Source organism: Rhinolophus ferrumequinum, chromosome 15, assembly GCF_004115265.2.
Source record: "Rhinolophus ferrumequinum isolate MPI-CBG mRhiFer1 chromosome 15, mRhiFer1_v1.p, whole genome shotgun sequence".
NCBI classification, from domain to species: domain Eukaryota; kingdom Metazoa; phylum Chordata; class Mammalia; order Chiroptera; family Rhinolophidae; genus Rhinolophus; species Rhinolophus ferrumequinum.
Window position 1 is genome coordinate 22,524,767 of NC_046298.1, and position 22,549 is coordinate 22,547,315.

General features: G+C 44.1%; 2 protein-coding genes across 4 annotated transcripts in view; one reads left to right on the plus strand and one right to left on the minus strand.

The window, feature by feature from the left end:
* Window positions 1-6,933: 6,933 nt before the first annotated feature.
* ZNRF1 (zinc and ring finger 1) overlaps window positions 6,934-22,549 on the plus strand; it is a 93,286-nt gene continuing 77,670 nt past the window's right edge. For 2 of the 3 annotated variants that reach the window (XM_033127868.1, XM_033127869.1), the window contains exon 1: window positions 7,531-8,263. In XM_033127868.1, coding sequence (XP_032983759.1) covers window positions 7,840-8,263 — 424 coding nt within the window. In that variant the 5' untranslated portion in view covers window positions 7,531-7,839. Of the gene's footprint in view, window positions 8,264-22,549 lie in introns of all 3 variants that reach the window. The other variant, XM_033127867.1, reaches the window with a different exon arrangement.
* LOC117034660 (DNA-directed RNA polymerases I and III subunit RPAC2-like) lies at window positions 20,527-21,878 on the minus strand. Its single transcript, XM_033127871.1, has 2 exons — window positions 21,853-21,878; window positions 20,527-20,918 (listed from the first exon to the last, which is right to left on the minus strand). Exons 1-2 carry the CDS (start codon window positions 21,876-21,878, stop codon window positions 20,543-20,545), a joined length of 402 nt encoding a protein of 133 aa, XP_032983762.1. The 3' UTR covers window positions 20,527-20,542.

Here is a 22,549-nt window from a genome sequence, read left to right on the forward strand (position 1 = left end):
CAAGGCACTGATCGGATTTCAGGATAGTTTACAAGATTATGTGCTCTCTTGAGGGTGGTTATCCTTATTTCACAAGTGTGTTAAACTAGATGCACAGAAACAATGGACAGGGCTTGCTTAAGGCAAAGACAAACCTTTTACTAAAAAAAAGTATATGCCTGGGGCGTGACTACCCACCATGACCTGCCCAGTTCATCCTGTGAGGTTACTTTCCCTAGAACCCCTTTTTTGTCTCTAATAAAAATTAATCAATTCTGCCGGCCCGGTGCCTCAGGCGGTTAGAGCTCCATGTTCCTAACTCCAAAAGCTGCTGGTTAGATTCCCACATGGGCCAGTGGGCTCTCAACCACAAGGTTGCCAGTTCAATTCCTCGAGTCCTGCAAGGGATGGTGGGCTGCGCCCCCTGCAACTAGTAACGGCAACTAGACCTGGAGCTGAGCTGCGCCCTCCACAACTAAGACTGAAAGGACAACAACTTGACTTGGAAAAAAAGTCCTGGAAGTACACACTGTTCCCCAATAAAGTCCTGTTCCCCTTAAAAAAAAAAAATTAATAAATTCATCTAACATACCATAATCTTATTTGTTTATTTGCCTATTGCCTGGGATGTAGTGGGTGTGCAATAAATATCCACTGAACAAGTGATTAGCAATTTAGCAAATAGTCAGGGCATATGGGAAGTTGTAGCAAGAAGTATAGCTAGAAAAGTTAGAAAGGGCTAGGGGTGGGGGAGAAGAGAGAGACAGAGAGAGAGAGAGAGAGAGAGAGAGAGAGAGAGAGAGAGAGAGAGAGAGAGAGAGAGAGAGAGAGAGAGAGAGAGAGAGAGAGAGAGAGATTCCAAAGCTGTCTGTCTGTAAATAGTTTGGTAATCTGTTTCCCACTAAAACCTGTAGAATTGCTCTTGCCTGAGTATTTCTGCAACCCTCCCCCACTCCTACCTCTTTAGTTCATGTCTGTCTAGTTCTGAAAATCTGCTTGTCATGATTCGTAGGCACAGAAAGTACTTTGGGTTTCAAGTCCTTGGTGCTCTGTGTTCTCTCAATGTTTTCTTTCTTAAATGTGAAAAGAGCCCAGTAGAATTTTTGAGAGAGGGAGGATGAACACCTTTCAGACTGCCTTCTTGGGCCCTTTCTTTCCATCTCCCACCCACATTGAAAAAGTAGGGATTCAAGCTAAATCTCGAGATCTCTGGCTGCTGCTTCATTGCTATGTACCTCTGAGATCCACCTATGAATATCCTGTCTGAATCAGAAACTGGGGACTGTTAGGAGTCCCTTGTCAAGTAGAACTCAACTGGCTGACCAGGCCTCAAGGCCCTTATCACCAAGCAATGTATTTTCAGAAGCAGGATCTCTGGCCAACCTAGAAATCCAGGGCTTTGGCTGGCTCTTATCAGCAACTACTACGGTAGACTCGCAAGTTTGAACAGAATCCCTTTTCATTCCAGTCCTGTTTCCTTTTCTAGAGAATGTGAAGTTTAGCTGACCCTTCCATCTGTTTACATCTGAAAATCTTGGAATCCTGTCTGGAGCCCCACTAGTAATTTCCCTCTTTTCATCAGTCAACAAATATTTGTGGACATGCCCACGTGCTCAAGCTCCTTGCTAGGTGCATTTGGTTGCCCATTACTCTGATTTCTCTCTTTAAGTTTCCTCTTTTCAAGCAAAACAATAAAAATGTAAAGAGTTCTGAGTGGTCTGGGAGGAAGTCTCTTACTGGGAGTCACTTGTCTACCCCCAGAGGAGGTGCTGGGGGCTCCCTCCAAAGCTGTAGGGAGCCTTCCCCACTCTCAGGCTCTTGGAGACAGAGAGGATGCCATAGGTTCCCCAAAAGCTTCCCAGGAGCAGCCCTAACAATCCATTGCTCCCATTTTCTGACTTATATTCTTCTGGAGATGTTTAAAATTGGGCTTTGCAACAGTTATGCACTCGTGTTTGCAAGTTTGGGCAACACGGATTTTATCAGCTCTTTCTCCTGACTGTTCTGGTAGGTGGGTCAGTGCTTTATTAACCCTGTTTCACAGCTGAAGGAGAGACAGGAAGCAGTTCACTCAGGGTGGGTGACAGCATGAAGATATGGAGATAGAAAAATAAATAAAACAAGAGTCCCAAATCTAGTTGGGGCCATTTCTCCATCTGATAGCCTTGCATTGAGATAGTTCAAAATGACTTGACACCTCCCCAGACCCATTAACTTTAAACCAAGAACCCACAAGAGAAACTTGGAGCAAAACACATACTGGATTCTTGATGTAACAAATGACACATTGAAACTAATCTGAGACTGCAGGTCTCTGTGGATGCCTGTTGCTATGCCTTGAGTCATTCTCTCTAGATGTAAAGGATAGAATCAAGTTACTGGATAAAGAGTTTGTATCTTAATATCTTCATTTCAGATGGGAAAATTGTCATGTGAATAAGCGCACAAGGAGATAACAGGGACATTGCCTGAAAAAGGCTGTGATTCAGGGTCCCCCAGGGCACCTAAACTTATTGTCATAACATTGCAGAGAGTAGAGGCTTCACCTTTTCAGTTCAGGCCCTCAGCTGTTCAGTGGTGCCAGATGTGAGAGAGACTGGCTTATGATAACCATTAGACTGGAATATAAATGAAGGGCAAGCTATTAATTTACAAAAAGAAATACAGCTATTAAACACATCTAATCTTTTTCACCCCAAAGCATACAGACAAAATGAAATTGTTAACTAAAAATTCTTTGATGAGCATGTATAAAGGTTAGAAGTTCTGCTCCTATCAGCTATGTGACTTTTTAGTGTGCCTGTGGTATATACTTTATCTATCTATCTATCTACCTACCTTTCTACAAATTTACCAAAAAAAAATGGGCCAAACACAAATACAAAAAGGTATATAATGAAACAAAATATTTCTCATCCATCCTGTCACCCAACTCTCCAGTTCCTGCTGCCCACTCCCCGGGGGATTACATTATGCTCTTTCGTGTTTCTATCCAGTATCTTTATGAATATATAAGCTAAGAAAAATATAGATCTTTATTTGGGGAAGAGGGAAGTTTCTGAATTTTGCAAGTCTTGGCATCTTCAGTGCTCATTAATCATTGGTCATTATTGTTGTTGTTGTTTTTAATTTTTATTGGGGAATATTGGGGAACAGTGTGTTTTTCCAGGACCTATCAGCTCCAAGTCAAGACGTTGTTTTCAATGTAGTTGTGGAGGGTGTAACTCACTGGCCCATGTGGGAATTGAACCGGCCGCCCTGAGGACCAGCTTCATCTTTGGTTCCCACTTCCTTTCATTGCAACTCTATTGCATCCTTCAGTTCCCTGAAGATGCCGTGTTCTCCAGGCCTTTGAACATGCTGTTCCCTTTGTTTGGAACATTTTTCTCTTCTTGAAACACAGTTCACCCCTCTCACCCTATTCTCTGGCTAATCTCCAACTCGTCTTTTAGGGTGTCAAACAGAAAAACACAGGCCCAAAATGGCATGACTCCTGCTGAAAGCTTATTACACCAAACCTAGATTTAATACCTGATTTCAATCGCAGTTTCAACCTCTCCCCGAAGCATCATCTTAATCAATCAATCTGGAACTTCCTGATCAACACTAGTGAGGTAATCTGCCTGATAAGACCCCTTGCCTCCCCCTAAAGAAAGGTGTCCCCTAAAGAAAGGTGTCCTTGCCTGAAATAAGCCACTTTTTAATTTTTTAATTTTTTTTTTTTTTAAGATTTTATTGGGGAAGGGGAACAGGGCTTTATTGGGGAACAGTGTGTACTTCCAGGACTTTTTTCCAAGTCAAGTTGTTGTCCTTCAATCTTAGTTGTGGAGGATGCAGCTCAGCTCCCGGTCCAGTTGCCATTGCTAGTTGCAGGGGGCACAGCCCACCATCCCTTGTGGGAGTCGAACCAGCAACCTTATGGTTGAGAGGACCATGCTCCAACCAACTGAACCATCCAGGAGCTCAGTAGCAGCTCAGCTCAAGGTACCGTATTCAATCTTAGTTGCAGGGGGCGGAGCCCACCATCCCTTGCGGGAGTCGAGGAATCGAACTGGCAACCTTGTGGTTGAGAGCCCACTGACCCATGTGGGAATCGAACCGGCAGCCTTCAGAGTTAGGATCACGGAGCTCCAACCACCTGAGCCACCAGGCCGGCCCCACTTTTTAATTTCTTAGTCCCACCCTCTTTCTGCCTATAAAAACTTTCATTTTGTACAACTCTTGGGAATGTCCTCCTAGTTCCTCGATGAGACGCTGCCTGATTCATGAATTGTTTAAGAAAGCCAATCAGATCTTCAAATTTACTTGGTTGTATTTGTTTTTTTAACAAGATCTTGGCTTAGAATCACTGTATTTGTACCTGTCTCTTTTCATCGGCACCAAGCTTTCACTCTCACAGTAGTTTTACTTTCATAGCACTTAGTCATTCATTCATTCATTTGACAAATATTTATTTAGTGCCAACTACATGCCAGGGACTGTTTTAGGCTTATCTGTATTGTCACTGCCAGCTTCAATACCATATGTATGGTATACATATATGGTATATAGGTATATATATATATATTTTCACTGTAATTCATATACCATAAATTCACCCTTTTAAGTGTATAATTCAGTGGTTTTTAGTATATTCACAAGGTTGCACAACCGTCACTATCATCTAATTCCAGAATATTTTCACCACTCCATAAAAGAAACCCATTAGCAGTCATTCTCCGTTCTCCCCTCCCCCAGGTCCTGGCAACCATTAACCTTTCTATCTCAATGGATTTGCCTACTCTGCGCATTTCATATAACTGAATATGTGGTCTTTTGTGTTTTGTGATTGGCTTCTTTTGCTTAGTATAATGTTTTCAAGTTTCATCCATGTTGTAGCACATATCAGCACTTCATTTCTTTTTATGGCTGAATAATAGTCCATGGTATGGATATACCATATTTGCTTTATCCGTTCATCAGCTAATGGACATTTGGGTTGTTTCCACTTTTCAGCTGTTTTGAATAATGCTGCTGTAAACATTCATGTACAAGCTTTTCTGTGGACATATGTTTTCATTTCTTTTGGAAATATACCTAGGAGTGGAATTACTGGGTCACATGATAATTTTATGTTTAATTTTTTTGAGGAACTGCCAGACTGTTTTCCACAGCAGGTGAACCATTTTACATTCCCATCAGCAAGGTATAAGGTTTCTGATTTCTGCACATCTCAGCAACACTTCTTATTGTTCTCTTTGATGTAGCCATCCTAGTGGATAGGAAGTGGTTCTTCTGAAGCTCTGTGAGAACATGGACTCCATTTGTCTGGCTCACCACTGTGTCCCAGAACCTAGTACAGTGCCTGGCATTTATTAGATATTCATATTTTGTTCAATACACTAAAAAAGTGTTGAATGAATAGGTAAATCAAAAGCTACTTAGATGGTTACAATACTTATTGTGTATTTATCTCCTCAATAGATATCTGTCAAGAGATCTGGTATTCTTTTTTCTGCACAGTACTGAACTACCCCTCTTCTGTTACCAAAGCCATTCTTCAGGATGGAATTGCGTTAAATTCAAACTTTCTTGTTTTTCTTCAGATCACTCATTTGGATCTTAGGTGTGCACAAATTCCTGTTAGGTACTTACAGATAATTTCTTGGGTATTGGAACATTTTGTTTTTTCCTACATTCATTTCTTTTACAGGACTCTTCCTTCTCTTCCTTTTTGCTCACTCCCAAGCACTCCATGTCATGTTTGCAAATAGTCTTCCTGTTTCTTTCCAAGCTGGTCTACTGGGACAATCAACACCTCTGACAGACTAGCCCTTCTTTTTCTGGTTTTCTTTCATTATTGCTCTACACCCTTGTCAACATAAGAAATGTCCAAACCTGTACAGAATTTTTATAAGAGTTAATTTGAGCCAAACTGACAACAATTGTTGGGAAGCAAGTTCTCAAATGGCAGTTTTGCAACTTCTTTTATACATTTGGAATTAAGGGGGGGAACAGAGAGCACATGGAGGTGGGAGAAAGCAAGGTACAGCATAGTTAACAAGATTATATGCTCCCTTGAGCGTGGTTGTGTGCTCCCTTCAAGGGGTCTGAAAAAGGTATTTCAAAGGTGTGTTAACCTAGATGCACAGAAACAATGGACAAGCCTTGCTTAAGGCAAAAATAAACCCTTTACTAAAAAAGTTGTGTGCCTGGGGTGTGACTACCCACCATGACCTGCCCGTTTAGGAATTTATGATCAGATCACCCTGTGAGGTTACTTTTTATTAGATTTATTACAGTGCCCCTTTTTTGACCACACTGTTTTTGGCTCCTTGATTTGGAAGTCAGTTAGGCCAGGGACTGGGTGATGCTCACAGCCAGCACTCAGTGCTTGAAAAATAGTGAATGAATGAATGAATGAATGAATGAATGAATGAATGAGACTATGTGAGAGGAGCATATTGCAAAATGCAGACTCGGTCAACAAATATTTATTGAGTACTCACTTTGTCCCACGTCCTGTGGTGTAGGCCAGGATAAAAGGTAAACTAAGCAGGGGACCCACCTTGAACAAGGGAGTTTCTAAAATCACTAGGTCTAGCTGCATTTTTCCATTTCCATATTTATATCTTTTTACCTTTTATGGTACAACTAATGATTTTCAGGAGCACATTTTGGCTAAGGTAACTACTCATTCGCTTACGCCCCAAATAGGAAGTTCTGATCTACTGCCAGCAAAATCCGGAATCACAAGTGCCCCAGTGTACTGACTGCTTACCCCCAAACAGCTAAAAGTCCCCCAAATGCTAAGCTTCCTGATCTTAGGGGTCCTTGGACGGGGAATCTCAGAAAGAACGGACAGCGTGTCCACCAGAGGGTGCTGTGGGGGCAAATTTGCGCTGGGAGCGGAGCTTGACTAGTGACCCTCAGAGCCAGGTAGGCGTTTTGAGAAATCTTCAGCCTTTCTTGTGTTTCCTTCCCACCCATTTGGGCCAGAGCCGCCCCTCCCCCATAGGTGGTTCCCTCATAATTATTAGCCACTTTGAGGGACTTAAAGGGTGCTTGCTTTGAAAAACGCGTTGCTTCAGTTCGTGATACCCCGTGCCTCAGGCCACTGGCCCGCGGGGGCTGTGTGGGTGGGGGCCTCCAGGGCGTCAGCAGCTGGGCGCCGCAGGGGCCGCGAAGGGGTTAAGCCGGCGGGGGGGGGGTGAGGGGGAGGGGGCGCGGGCCGCGCCTGCGCTCTGCCGCCCTCCATTGTCTCCACGGCGGCGAGGAGCGCCGGCGAGCGCAGCCCGGGACCCAGCAGGGCGGCGCGGCTGGCGGGGTCGGTGTCGGCTGGTGCGAGAGCGCGACGCGACGCGACCGCGGTTTCCCGAGCTCGGCCTGGCCGCCGAGCGCTGCAGCTCGCCCGAGGCCTGAAGGGTCCGGGCCGCCGTCCATGGTCGCGGCGTCCTGAGGTGGGGGACGCGCCCGGCGCCCCCAGCCCTCCTCCGCTTCCTCCTGTCGGGCGGGCGGCCTCCTTCGGCGCCTCCTCGCGCTCGCTTGCCGCCTCCCTCCTTCCTTCCCTGCGGCTCCCCCGGCTTTCGGGAGCCCGGGGGCGGCCTGTGGCGCGCCGAGCTCGCGCCGGACTGCGCCTCTTTGGACCTTGAAGGGAAACATGCGTTTGGCTTGGATCGTTTTAAATTCTTAGTTTGGGATCCCCGCCCGCCTTCCTCTTCCGCCCCGCGGATTTTCTTTTCTTTTTTTCCCCCTTTTTCCTCTCCCGGTCTCCTTTTTGACTCCCTCCCCCTTTATGCTCGCCCAGCCCTCCACTCGCTGCTGAGAAGTGGGGGAGGGTCTCGGCCTCCAGGTTCCCGCCCCACCGGGGCCCGGGCGAGTATGGGGGGCAAGCAGAGCACGGCGGCCCGTTCCCGGGGCCCCTTCCCGGGGGTCTCCACCGATGACAGCGCCGTGCCCCCGCCGGGAGGGGCGCCCCACTTTGGGCACTACCGGGCGGGCGGTGGAGCCATGGGGCTGCGCAGCCGCTCGGTCAGCTCCGTGGCGGGCATGGGCATGGACCCCAGCACGGCCGGAGGGGTACCCTTTGGCCTCTACACCCCCGCCTCCCGGGGGACCGGCGACTCGGAGAGGGCGCCGGGCGGCGGAGGGTCCGCGTCTGAATCCACCTATGCCCATGGCAATGGTTACCAGGAGACGGGCGGCGGTCACCATAGAGACGGGATGCTGTACCTGGGCTCCCGAGCCTCGCTGGCGGATGCTCTACCTCTGCACATCGCACCCAGGTGGTTCAGCTCGCACAGTGGTGAGTCCGCGGGTGCTCGAGGCCTCGGGGGGTGGAGTGCAAGGGAGGGCGCACTTGGGCGCTCAAAACCTTGGCGCGCGTGCGAAGGTTTGGATGTGGAGTGCACGACCTGGATCTGTCTGCCTTCCCTGGGTTTCCCAAGTCAAGGGAAGATAGGGATACCGACCCTCCAGAAAAGGCTTTCTGCGAGGCTGTGGAGGAGCCGGGCGTTTTAAGACTTCAGGCGTTGGTTCACTTGTGGAGAGAGAAACGTGCCTATTGAAGTCCCACTTATTGGCAATCCCGTCCTCAGAGAAGAAATCTGGCCTGGCTTAAAGCAGGTCTGCCTCGGTGCTTCCTTTCTGTCACTGCAGCATTGTGCCTACCTCACCTTTACAGAGAGATCCAGTTTGACCAAGCGGTGTCTCCCAAACAAAGAGTGTGAAAAGAAATAAAATTGGGGGCAAGTGGTGGTTGGATTAGGGCTCTCACTCTTGCAGGTAGAGAGGGGTGCTCAATTTTGCCACCCTGCTGGAGAGATGTTTGAATTGTTTAAAATGGAGCAGCTAGCAGGCTGCTGGCATAGACAGGTGTGGCCTGCTGATGGAGGGCCCAGCCAGGGAGCCTCCTTCCAAGGCTTTGCAGGACTAGGGTTCTGGTCGCCCGTGCTGCATGCATTAGGCTTGGCTCAATGACTCTAACATCCCTCCATCTTTTTTCTTCCCCTTCGTGCTAAGAGCTTGGTCTTCCTGGTAATTGGTATCTTTTTGTAATGGAGAGGTGGGATTTTATTGCCAGGCTGTTGGTACATGACAAGAGAGGAGGAGGATTCAAAGAATCTGGATGAATTCATGTTGTGAACTTCTGGTGACAGGCCAGCAAAAAGCTGGAGGAGGATTTCCCAGGCTCTGCCTGGCAGGAGCTTCTGGAGGAAAACAGGTCTGTCTGCTCAGCTAACCTGAGAGGCCAGGTTAGGCTTCTAGAAAATTGGTCAAAAGGGGTGTGGGGCCACTATTTACTAATTGGCTTTTATTTCTGGAAATAGTCTGGATTTTTTTCAATTCTATAAACTTTTAATTTGTGAAATAATTTTTTTTTTGCGGGGCGGGGCGTAGTGACTGATTTCAGGTAGCACTTGAAAGTGGCTTTTGATTTGCTCTGATGGTATTTTAATCACTAAACAAGCCTCTAGATATCATTGGAGATTCTCTGACCTGCACCAGACTCTGCCCTGAATGAGATACATGGCATGACTACCTTTGGCACTTTCAGACGTTTGATCAGCTTTAGGCATCTTGAAATTAATAATCTTTCTTATAAAATTAGGTCCAGAAAGAGTCAGCTAAATTTGTGAGATGATTGCGGTTAAGTTTTTTTAAAAACTGCCATTAGTATCTGATTTTAAACTGAAAAGCACTATGAGAAGGTTCTCTAAAATCACAGAATTTTGTGTTGCAAGACATATGTAATCTTATAGAGGCTTGTCTAGAGAAGGAGTTTCCCGTTTGCTAAAATTTCTTGCCTGTTTCTTACTAGAATCTTCTTTTTCCTTATTCCACCACCAGGCTTCATGCTGGAGTTGGGAGCTTACAAATTGATTCCAAAATTTCAGATTCCACAACTGTGAAACCATAGTTTAATTTTTTTTTTCCCTTCAATTGTGGTGAGGGTAGGGAGTGTGCTATTAAGGTAACAGGTGAGTGATTGGAGAGATTAACAGGAGGGAGCCAATAGCCCTTAATAGCCACTGAGTCATGGGAATACGGGGAAAGTTGGAGCATATCCCCTTAAGGGATTACTATTAAAGCATGTGTTGGGGGCTGCTATTATTATTTTGGGCAATAACATTCTTTACAGGACCATCCTGTCCTTTTGCAATACATTAAGCATACTTGGCCCTGTCTACTAAATGCCCCTACAAATTTCCAAATGCTCTTGGTGGGGGAGGGGGGAATACCACCTTGATTGAGAACTACTGCTTTAAGAATTCGTTCTTTCATTCAATTAAAGTAATTAGTTTTTCCTATGCAGTTCATTGGAGATGAACTTTCATATTTCTGCTCTTCTGCAGTGGTGGTTCTATCTACCTTTCTGGAACAGGCCAAGGGATCTTCCTCTCAGAACATCCCTTTCCTCTCTTGTTCATTGCTGTAAAAAGAGAAACTTACTTCCGTTTTAGAGCCTTTGAATAAGGGCTGAGCAGCGTTTGCTCTTGTGTTGTGAAAGTAGAAGGATAAGCCTAGATTTTGGTGCACAAGTAACTAGATGCCTGGAAGTCGATGCCGTGCTCTTGCTTGTGTTTTCCACGTGCTTTGGAACTCTTCGTGGGCACAGAAAATAGTTGTCAGTGAAACAAGGGGGGGAACTCAGTGTTCAGGAGGCTTCCTTAAAGGGAGGGAGCTGATGTATCAGGAGGTGGAATCCAGGGGTCCCAGCTCCTCCTCTAAGTATCCGTGACCTTGGGCGAGACGCAGCTCTCTTGAGGCTCATTTTTGTTATTTTAAAAATAGATGTGTAATTCTCGGCAGCCAGCCTGTAAAAGTTGTTTCCCAAGTCCTGTGAAGATACACAGCAGTCCCATTTGTCTTCTCTTGGTTCTTACACTTTCTTGGTCTGTGACCCTCTCACGCCCTGGTCCCTACGCCTGGAATGCTTTTCCTTTAGTTCTGTACATGGATAGCTCTTTCTGATCCTTTAGGGTTCAACTTAAATTTCTCTTCAGAGCCCAGTCTGAAAACTTGGCTCCCTCCTGTTAATCTCTCCAGTCACTCTCCTGTTACCTTGATAGCACTTACACTTCATAAGTATCTTATTTATGTTTACTTTTTCTGTTTAGTTTGACTAAATTTTAAGCTCCGTGAGAGCAGGATTGTGCCTCGTGATCACTGTTGTAACTTGCATTGTGTGTGCCTGGCACAAATACCTGTTGAGGGAATAAATTTGAGTGTCTTGTGTCCATCGTCTCATTTAATCATAATTATAACTCTATGAGGTAGGACTTTTTATTCTCATTTTACAGGTGAGAAAACTGAGGTTTAGAGGGGAGAGTAAGGAACCCACACAGGTCAGATAGCTAATAGGTGATGGAGCTGGGATTGGCAAGCGTCAGAACCTGGGCTCTTAATCATTACAGTCTGCTACCTTTCATCCTAAAACAAAAGGAAGCTGGTAGGGTCCTGGAAATGGTACCCGCCTGTGAGTCAGAGGACTGGGCTCATCTCCTAGTTGGGCGGCTAATTAACTACCTGATTTGTGGCCTTGGGCAAATGAGTCATTTAGCCTCAGAGTCACCATTTTTTTTTTCCCCCTCCACCTATGTGATGGAGATAATACCTGTTCTGTTTACCCTGCTGGGTCTCCTGAGGTAGTGTTTAGAAAAGCCAAATAACATACAACTGGAAACTGGTGTTCCTATAGGGACACTTTTCCTCTAGTTCTCTGCCTTCTCTCATCTCAGAATTTGCTGGACAGAGATTTAGAACTGTGAACTGTTTCCCCAAAATGGAAGGTAGTACTCTCTACTGAGCTGTTCATAATGATGAATGCCATTGAGAAAAGCTGCTTCATAAGGTCGGAGTTAGGGAGACCCTTTCTACATTAAAATGTAAGTTTTTGCTGTAAGGTGTTTAACTCCTGATAGTGTCCTTTGAATCTCAGAATATGGATTTCTAGATGTGGGGGGAAAACAGAGGATCCACCATGTGGGAAGGAAGAGGGTTGCCTGTTTTCTGGCTCCTTCCTTAAAATGGCTGGTCATTGAGGGTTTCACTCCCAATCCGTTAGTCGTATGTGCATAGTCAGACACATGCATATTCAGAAAAATCTAAACTGTTCTCTGTTGTCACCAAGCCATCAACTGGGGTGAACAGAATGTGACTTTTCAGAAGTCTTTAAACGTGCTAGCAGGATATCTCATGGGTTCTTTTTTGCTGTCACTCTAGGGTTCTCAAGTGATTTAATTTTCTCTATTCTTAAATAATTAGGGAGAATTGCCAACTCCATTGGAGTGGATCAGAAAGCCTCTTTGTACCTCACCTTAGGTGTACTAGAGGTAATGGTCCTTTACATGGTTTTTGGGAAAGGAAAAGCATTCTGTGGTCTCCAAAGAGCATGATGGGTCCCCTGCCCTGCAAAAGTTCTATTCTTAATAAAGATTTTTTTCCCCCCTTCTTCCACCCCCACCACTCCCATTCTGGTTCAAGCCGTTGTTCCTCAGTCTAGTCATGTAGGACACAGCTCCCTGGCCTATGCTGGTATTAGGAGCCTTGTGCTCCCCTCCGGCAGTCGGTCACCACTAATCGGTCGGCCGCTCATGGCAGCTCACGCTGGTCACATGGTAGCCCGTGGCAGCACACAGCAGCTCAAGGCAGCACTCAGCAGCCTGCAGCAGCTATGCCAACCACTGCTATGCCAACCGCCAGCTGCTCATGGCAGCCCAGCTCCAGGGAGAGCTATTGTTCACAATCTTAGCTGTAGAGGGCACAGCTCACTGGCTCATGTGGGAATCGAACCCGTGACCTAGGTGTTAGGATCATGGTGCTCCAACCACGTGAGCCACCCGACCTGCCCAAGATTTTTTTTTAAGCAGAGTTTTTAGTTCTCTAGCCATGAGGACTTATTTTCTATAAAACTAAAAAGTTCCCCTGAAGAGAAGGTAGTTTCTTGAAGGTCATAGTTAGCTCCTCCTCATTTGGGTTTGAAAGGTGTTGCAAGAAACAGTGGTTTCACTCTTAAAAGTGCTTGTTTTATGGGATGTATACTTTTTGCTACTAAACAAAGACACACCCCAAATATGTCACAAGGAATACTCTAAGCCAGGCCATTCTTAACCAAAGAAATGCAACTCTAGTTCCTTTTGGGAAAGGGAACATGCTTTATATTTTACAAATGGGATATTCAACCCAAGCTTATTGGGCACTAATATTTTAGTAAACCCAATTCTAGAACTAAACTTCAATTTTGATAGTTTCGAAATTGGAAAAACCTTCATAGGGAAGTGATGATAATTTAAATGCGTCCTGTTTCTACTAAATAGGGGTGTTTTTAATGACAGTGGGTTACTGAGGGTGGTACTGGAATCTTGAACTTAACCCAGAACCTAAATCTTAAACCCAGTCTTTTAGAATGATGGTTGAGTATAAATTTCCATCTGTTTCTTTTTCAAGCTTTGTCATGGTGTAATATGAATCAAAATGTGATTACTGGTGGGTACAGGCTTGAGTATGAGAAGGGACTTCATAGACCCAGCAGTTTTCAGTTCTGAATGTTATGTTCTCATAAGCCCACAGTTTTATCCTTGAATCCAGCAGTTTGATTTTGATATGCTGAATTGGTACGGGGTGAGTTGTGGGTATGAATTAATAAACTCAACAACAACCGTCAAGTATGAAACAAAGAACCAAATTTAATCTTAAAGCAGTAGCTGGGATAGTTTCTAGACTGTTGAGACTGTTTACCTTGAAAACTCCCAGGAGTTGTTAGAATTGAGACTACCATCCTTCCTCTGTTGGGAATAAAGAGGAAGGGGATTTCACTGGGTCCCTGTAAATGCCAAGTTAGAAGAGGTGTTGTAAGAATTTATAGTGGACTCTTGGATCTATAATCAGGAGGCAAAGAAGAGCTCTCCTGATTTCTGTGAAAGGTTCAAAAGGTTTTCAAAGTTGACTCTGCCCAGTATTCTCTAGGGGGCTGCAGTGCATATGACTGAACCTCACTCCCAGAATTCAGTAGAGCTAAGGAGAAGACCCAAGAATCTGAATTTGTAACAAATGATTCTGAAAATGTAGTCAGAATACCATCTATATCTGAATCTCAACTCTACACACAGAGAAAGAACTCGGAATGCCTTTTTGGTGCATTCATTAGCCTTATTTTTAATATTACTAAACCAGGCAGATACTTACTAAGCACGATCCATACAAATCTTTTCATTTGTTCCCAGAGGGTGGATTCACCCAGAAGAGCATTGTTCATTATTTGATGGTTTTCTTTTGCATGGAACTGTGCGTTTGTCTCCTATGGGTAGGCCTAAGCCCATCTGCTTCGATCCTGAGAATTGAGGTTGCTCCTCACAGTTAATTGTGGCAATGTCCCCTCTCCTTCTGTGCTTGTCTTCTCCCTCGTTTTTCTTCTAAGGCACAGCTGCCTTTGGCTGCTTTGCTATAGAAAGGCTTACTGAGTTATATCCTCTTTTATGTACCCCCAGTCAGTAGCTAGATAAGTCAAGATTTTAGCATGAATCCAGATTTTAAATGGACAAAAGACGTCTCTGCTTTTCTCTTACTGACCCACAAGTGTGAGACTGTATGTGTGTGAAGATCTGTACAGCTAGGACATTCATTTATTCAACTGGTATTTATTAAGTGCATTGCTTTGTTCTTTTTGTGGACGTAAGAACATCCAAACCTGTAGAGAATTTTTATAAAAATTTATTTGAGCCAAACAGGATATGCCTGGAAGCAGGATCTCAACAGAGTGAGATAAATACAAGAAATGACAGTTTGCAGCTCTTTTATTCATTTGGAATAAAGTAGGGAACTAATGAAGATTAGAAGAAGATGGGAGAGAGCAAGGGTTGGGATTGGATTACAGGATAGTTAACAAGACTATGTGCTCTCTTGAGGGTGGTTACCTTATTTCAAAGGTGTGTTAAAATAGATGCACAGAAACAATGGACAGGGCTTGCTTAAGGCAAAGATAAGCCTTTTACGAAAGAAGTTATACACCTGGGCGTGACTACCCATTATGACCTGCCCAGTTAGGAATTTATGATCAGATCACCCTGTCAGGTTACTTTCCATAGAACCCCTTTTTCATGTACATTACTGAGAATCGTTGGTTCCTCACCCCTTAAGAGTGAATATTGCAGCTTGTGGAAGATTTTACCTTCTTCATCAGACCCTCTATAGAATAAACAAATTCAGAGTTTTGTCCAAGAGGCTGCTAAGTGGATATTTCCTCTCCACTCTTCACTCACACTATTCATTCTTTCAAAAACCCTAGTTCTGGGTTGGGGCAGGCAATCTTTCCTTTGTGGTTCCCGTTAAGTGCCTACTAAGAAATTCCTCATATGTCCTAATACAAGTGGTCTTCTGTTTTCTCAATGAGAATATCAAACAAAAAACTGTTTTTCAAACTCTTCACGTGTATCTTTGACTTTAATATCTTTGTTATCCCTAGAGCCACTTTTCTTTCTGGTCACTGAGCACTGTTCTCCCTCCCCCACCTCCGCAACTCCGGTTCAAGCCGTTGTTTCTCAGTATAATTGTGTAGGACACAGCTCCCTGGCCCAGGCTGGTATTATGAGCCTTGCGCTTCCCCCGCTGAAGCCGTCGGTTGGCCGCTCACAGCGGCTTTCGCCGGCTGCCAGCCACTCACGATGGCTGCTGACCACTCACGGCAGCCCACAGCAGCTCACGCCAGCCCACAGCAGCTTACGCCAACCTCCGAGGGCTACTCACCCTGGCCCAGCTCCAGGGAGAGCTGTTGTTCACAATCTTAGCTGTAGAGGGCACAACTCATTGGCCCATGTGGGAATCGAACCAGCGACCTCTGCATTAGGAGCACGCCGCTCCAACCACCTGAGCCACGGGGCCTGACCTGAGCACTGTTTTCTAGAAGTATGATCCAGCACTTTTGTAATCTGTCTCCATAAAATTTATCCCCAGCCACAAATGCCCACAAGGAACTATAAGGAACAGTTTTCCTTGGTCTTGTATGTCTCTGAGTTCCACAACATCGACACTTTAGTGTTGTGTTAAGTAATTTTTAAAGCCTTGTTTATGATAGCCAACACTGGGGACTGAAATGTCATTCCCTCTGGAATAATGATTAAATATGTATTATATTTGAGTATTTTTTGCTCAAAGTAAAGAACTGAAAAGAATGCTCCATGCTGAGAGACTTTATTCAGACTTTGGCTATAAGGTGGTACCTTAATTTCTGAAGGATAATTTTTGAAGAGGCCTCAGCTTACAGTTAGGGCTATGCAGTCAACTTGATCTTGGTGAATTAGACTTGTCATAGCATGGCTCCAAGTTGCTTGTTGGTAGTCCCTTTAATTCTCAAAGTACAGGTAAATAAGCCATGTTTCACAAAGAGTTGTTATGAAATTTGTCATCTCTGTACCGTACAGTATCTTTTAAGGTCAAAGTTAATTTGTTAGCATGTGGGACAAACTTAAATCTGGAGTCACCCAGATGATCTGGGACAGAGGTAGGAGGAGAACCCAAGACCCTAGACCCCAGCTGGTTTGGTCATTTTACATGCATTTTTCAGCTCTTTGGAGATCTTTTCATTTGTTTCCCCGAAATAACCATTTTCCCTGGTGAGAAGGTGCTTTTCCATAGAAAGAGCTCTTAGGATTCTTTTATCCTGATGCCTGCCCAAGTACTCTGGGAATCCTACAAAGATTTGAGGGAGTCCTTGAGATTCCAACCTAAACCAGTAAAATACTTGGTCTACCATAAATACAAATGAGCTTTCTGTAATTTTGTTCTATTAGATCAGTTACACTTTTAATGCTCTCTAAGGTATAATATCATCTAAGTCAGCTTTTTCAAAGTAACTTTTTTATAGCACTACTCCCTACTGAAACAAGCATCACCAAATACCCATGTATATCATATGTTATTAGATTTCCTCAATCCTGGTCAGATATGGCCGAACATTCATGGCATTGCAGCCAGTTACCCTGGATAACTCTGGCAAGGCTAAGGCCTGTGATGAGGGCTGGCTTGCACACCAGCTGCTTTCCATCTTAATATCTCATGAGCCCAGTCTGGTTAGCTGTGTTTAATTGATCTATTTCCTGCCTCCCCTGTCAGCCCAGAGGCTACGTGCAACATAAAAGGACAGCAAATCTAAGCGTTTCCAGTATTTTGAAGTATAGGAATCTCCTATGAAGCAGCAGACCTTTGAGAAATAGTATGAGCTGTTCTGTGTTTGCTGTAGCTTTGGAAAAACCTTTGGATTCTTCTACTGAAAATCTGTTTTAAAAAAAAATCTTTTTAATGAAACAGTGTGAGTCACAAAACAGCCACTCCTTCTCATAATAGCATTTCTCACCAGGGGAATTTTTGGTAGCTGTTGGGGGAAGGATTTGAGTAGGTTGTGGATGATAAATCCCTCTGTGGAACATAACCAGAGGCTGCCATATCGGAACTCTGGTGCTTTCCATGCTGACAGGGTGCCCTGAATTCAAAGTGCAGGACCGCAGAATAGAAGGGGGAGGCCCGTGCTCAGTGAAGAGCATGACCAATGAGATTGGAGTTTCAATGTTTAGACTCAATTCATTAAAACACCATTGTGGTGTAATAGGATCATAAAACCTGAGGCCGTGGGTCAGAGGGCCTGAGGTCATTTAGAGGAAAAGCATCATATTTCTGGAGTAAGGGACGCCCCTGGACCTAATGATGAAAGCTTAAGAGTCATGAGTGTGCCTTCTTTTTCCGTATTGTGAAATGGTGGCATGGCACTTGGCTCTGGCCATGGGACGACTTCACAGAGAGGATTCATTCAAGGTCATTTTAGGTCTAATAAAGCACTTAGAATGACACCCAAGGAGAACACATCACCCAGTCAGTCTCTTTGTAGGATGGTGAAAAGGAAATGGCTAGAGATATTAAGAGTTTAGAACAAGCCAGGATTATGATATCAACATCCAAAATACCTGTCCTCGACCTCTGCCCACTCAAACCTGAGTTTGGACTGTTGCCAACTTCAGTAACTTACAGTTAGTTCTTCGTCTGTCCTCATGTCTGAACCACTGTCTTATGTAAGCTACAGATAGAAGAAAGTCTGAAAGGTTACACTACACTGTTAAGATTTGCTTTCCTTTGGAAAGTCATAGCTGTCTCCACTCTGTGTTTTCCTGGCTTTGTACTTTCCTTCAAAGCCTCTTACCAGTTCCTAGTCTCTTGAGCTCAATAAAGAGGAACAGGAAGTCAGCGTTTGATGCCTTAGAGCCTGCAATACTAATAGAGAAAAGGACACAAGCACGGAAGTGGGGGGCGGGGGCGGGGGGAGAGTTTTCTGGGCCTTGAAGGTATCAGGCCTGTAGGATTATAGACATCCTTCAAAGGATGGCTTTAACCAACTCTTTCAAACAAGGAAAAAGCCATAGGAACTTCTCTTCTGAGAGGACTAATTTTCTTAGGTTATGTAGTAGAGGCTCAACATTTTTAATTGAGGGCATAATTACAAAGTATCTGTTGCCTGAGGACTTCAAAATGCTTAAGGAAAAAGTGATTATCACTTTTATAAAATAGCAGGAATTACTTCCCTGCCTCTCTCCCATTAGGGGCCTCAGGGTACGTCCTGTCACGGGATCCAGGTGGGAGCCTGACCCTTCCTTTTTCCTGTCTGTTCACTTTTATTAGTTGAACCCTAAAGTTTCAGTGCTGTGATTGCAAAATGGGAAAGTCATAGGGGTTTGTGCTATTTCAATTTTAGTTTCACTTGCACATTTCAGGAAATCAAATAGTGCTGTGACTCTGAATAGGAGCTCTGGTCTCTTGGAAGCTTTTCAAAAAGTGAACTATTTCAGGCATTCAAAAGAGATAATGTACTTTATCTACCAAGCAGATTAATAAATAAAACATTACAGATGTAATTGTATGTACCTTGCCAATTTCCCTTTTCCAACTTCCCAAAGGTAACCTCTGCCCTGTCTCCTGTTTATCATCCTATGTATGTTCATACTTTTACTTCATGTTACTATCCAAAACAGTATTCATTTCATTTATATAAACTTATCATAATGTCTATCCTTTCATGTCCCTATATGTATATACCTCAAAATGGATCTGTAAATCCATTGTACTACTTATTTATTTACTTATTTATTTAAAGATTTTATTGGGGAAGGGGAACCGGACTTTATTGGGGAACAGTGTGTGCTTCCAGGACTTTTTTCCAAGTCATGTTGTTATCCTTTCAGTCTTAGTTGTGGAGGGCACAGCTCAGCTCCATCCCTTGCGGGACTCGAGGAATTGAACTGGCAACCTTGTGGTTGAGAGCCCACTGGCCCATATGGGAATCGAACCAGTAGCCTTTGGAGTTAGGAGCACGGAGCTCTAACCGCCTGCGCCACCGGGCCGGCCGTTGTACTACTTATTGATCTAATGCATTAATTTTCACTGCTGTACTCCATTGTATGACTATACCACAAATATCACCATTATGGAGCCCTTCTCTTATCAATGGATATTAAAGTTCTTTTCAGTTGCTTTGAGAATTTTTTCTGTTCCTTTACATACTTGAATGAGAGTTTTTCTGGGGTATATCCTTAGTCATGAAATAGCTGGATCATAGTTTATATATATATCTTCAATTTTTAATTAAATATTGCCCAGTAGCTCTCCAATGTGCTTGTACCAATTTATACTCCCCAAATAGCGTATTTTCAGTTGTTCCACATCCTTGCCAAAACTTGATATTGTCATAGTTTAATTTTGTCAAGCTCTGGTGGGTGTGAAATGGCATATCATGTGATGTTATTTATGTATTTGATGATATACTATTTATACATAATTAATACATTAATATTTTATGTGTATATATATCTATATCTATATCTATATATATCTACGGTTGTCGGTCACCAGTCGTTGGTCGGCCGCTCACAGCAGCTCCCTGCAGCTCTCGCCGGCTGCCGGCCACTCACACTGGCTGCCGGCCGCTCATGGCAGCACATGGTAGCTCGAGGCAGCTCAGGCCGACCTCTGGCTGCTCAGGGCTGCCCAGCTCCAGGGAGAGCTGTTGTTCACAATCTTAGCTTCACAATCTTAGCTGTAGAGGGTGCAGCTCACTGGCCCATGTGGCAATCAAACTGGCGACCATGGCGTTAGGAGCACGGCATTCCAACCACCTGAGCCACTGGGCCAGCCCCTAATGTTATATATTTAATCATGTTTCCTCTTCTGTGAAATGCTTGTTCATGTCTTTTACCCATGTTTATATAATGGATGGTTCATCCTTACTAGTTTGTATGACAGTGTGTTTTTGTTTCGTTTCGTTTCCAGATAATTCTTTGTCATGTAATACAGATGCATTTCTCCCTGTTTGTGGATTATCTCTTTATTCTGTTTGTGATTTCTTTCTTTTTTTTTAGTTTAAAGAGGGAATTTATTACAAGAATACAAAGATTCTTATGGGGATTCCAATAGCTGTAATGGGTTAATAGCTAGAATCACACCTTTCCGAAAGACAGAGCATGTTGTAATTACAAACTTCTGGGTTTTGCAAGCTCACGAAGAGAATATCCTAGAAGACATTCCTCCCTGTAGAGTGAATAAGGGACTAGAATGTGGATTCATTTCTGCATGCTTTCTGGTCCTTATATTCCTTTATGCTTGCCTCAAACTTGTCAAGCACATGTTGGCAGACATTCATGAGCTCATTCAGGCCTCTCTGAAATGGTTCAACAGCTGGAAGAGCACCTCGAGTCTGAATGCGTAAATAAATTTTACTCTCTGAAGGATGGGTTGTAGTGTAACCACAAAATTCCACTTCCAGGTTCTTCATGATCATGTAATGAAGAGAATTTCCTAGGGTTTGGTTCTCCTTGTGTAATACACGTGCCACACAGTGTCTACCTGTTCCAGCTGCCTGGACCATTTCCAGGGCTGTCTTCCTCTCGCCCTCAGCCATTGAGGTCTTCAGTCCAGATACTTTTCTGCACACACATTTTTTATAAAACTGAGATCATACTGAATATGGTTTTGTAAGTAGCTTCGTTTACCATTTCACCACTGCAACACTTCTAACGCACTTCCAGTTACATAGAACTATTTAGCATTAACCCCTTATTTTCCTGCCTCCACGTATTCTATCAATGAATATTTAATTTATTGCCTCCAGTTTCTCCCTATTCCATTTGACCATCCACATGGCTACAGGGGAATCTCCTTAAAACACAAACTTAAATGTTTGCTAAAATGTTCTTTTGGTAGAATCCAAAGAAAGGATAGAATTAGAATAGGATGGCATGCTAGAGGATGAAAAGGGAGTTGAAAGGCGTAGAAAAACACAGATTATTATAAAAATAGAGACTACAGCTGATCACGCACAGGCCCAACTACAGCTTCCATTTGCAGGAGCTACAGAAACTAGAACGGAAAGACAGAAGAGGCAATCAAGCAGGAGGGAGGAAGAACTCAGTGCACAGAGTGGCTTTATTAGCAGTCTGCACAGGCGGGACTTGGGCCAGTTACAGGGCCTTAGGCCTGACTGAACACACCAATACCATCACTCGAGGACAGTGGCCTGGTGCGTGATTTCACACGTTAGCTTGATTTACTCTTGCTGTTCTAAGCCGGGGATGGAGGACTTAACTCTAGTCCCACAACTAATCTTGCCTCCTGGGTGTCTAGTGCCTGAACATCTCAATTCAAACACATCCTCGTCTCCTCTCCTCTTTTCCCAATCGGGGCCCCTTCTTCTTCCCAGGTGCCCACTTCTCTCTCATCCCTTGCCCTCCTAGTTAGGCCTTTGATGGCAGGCCGGACTGCAGAGGCTGAGGCCCCTGCCCACTGCGGGCCCCTCAGCTACCAGCTCCGGTGCAGGGCGCAGCCCGCTCCTCCCGCCCACTCGCCCACCTCAGCCGTTACCTCGCCAGCTCCTGGTCGTCTTCCATCGCTGGGGCGGCTTCTGGGATCCTCAGGTGGTGCTGGCGGACCAGAGGCTCTGCCCCATCCACGCAAGCGGAGCAGGAAGGGACTCTGGTTTTTTTCTAGTTAGCAATTTTAATGCAATTGACTATTCTCGTATTTTACCTTAGGACCTGTATATTTTGTGTCTTAAGGAAGATTTTCTTTCCTGAGGTTATAAAGATATAATCTTACGTTTTCTTCTAAAAGTTTTTAAATTTGGCCATTCGTATTTAAGTCCTTAATCCTTGGAGAATTAAATTGTTTGAATGGGGTAAGATAAGGGTGTATTTTCCCTTTTTTTGTATGAATAACCAGCTCTCCTAGCAACAAGTGAGGAATGATAGGTCTTTTCCTACTGATTTGCAGAGCCATTTCTATCATATATTAAGTTTCTTTCCAGGCATGGATTTGTTCCTGGGCTTTTTGTTCTGTTCCATTGGTCAATTTGTCTATCCTTGTGGTAATACTTTCTTAATTACTGTAGTTTTTGTCTTACTGTGTGGAAGGGCAAATCCTTTCATTTTGTTATTTATTCTTTTTCAAAGCTCTGTTGTCTAAACGAAGCTTTCTAGAGGACAAATAAGGGAATCCAGATAGAATCAACAAAATGAAGTACAAAGTACCAGGAACTGCTCTGTTTATAGCTGGTATTCTT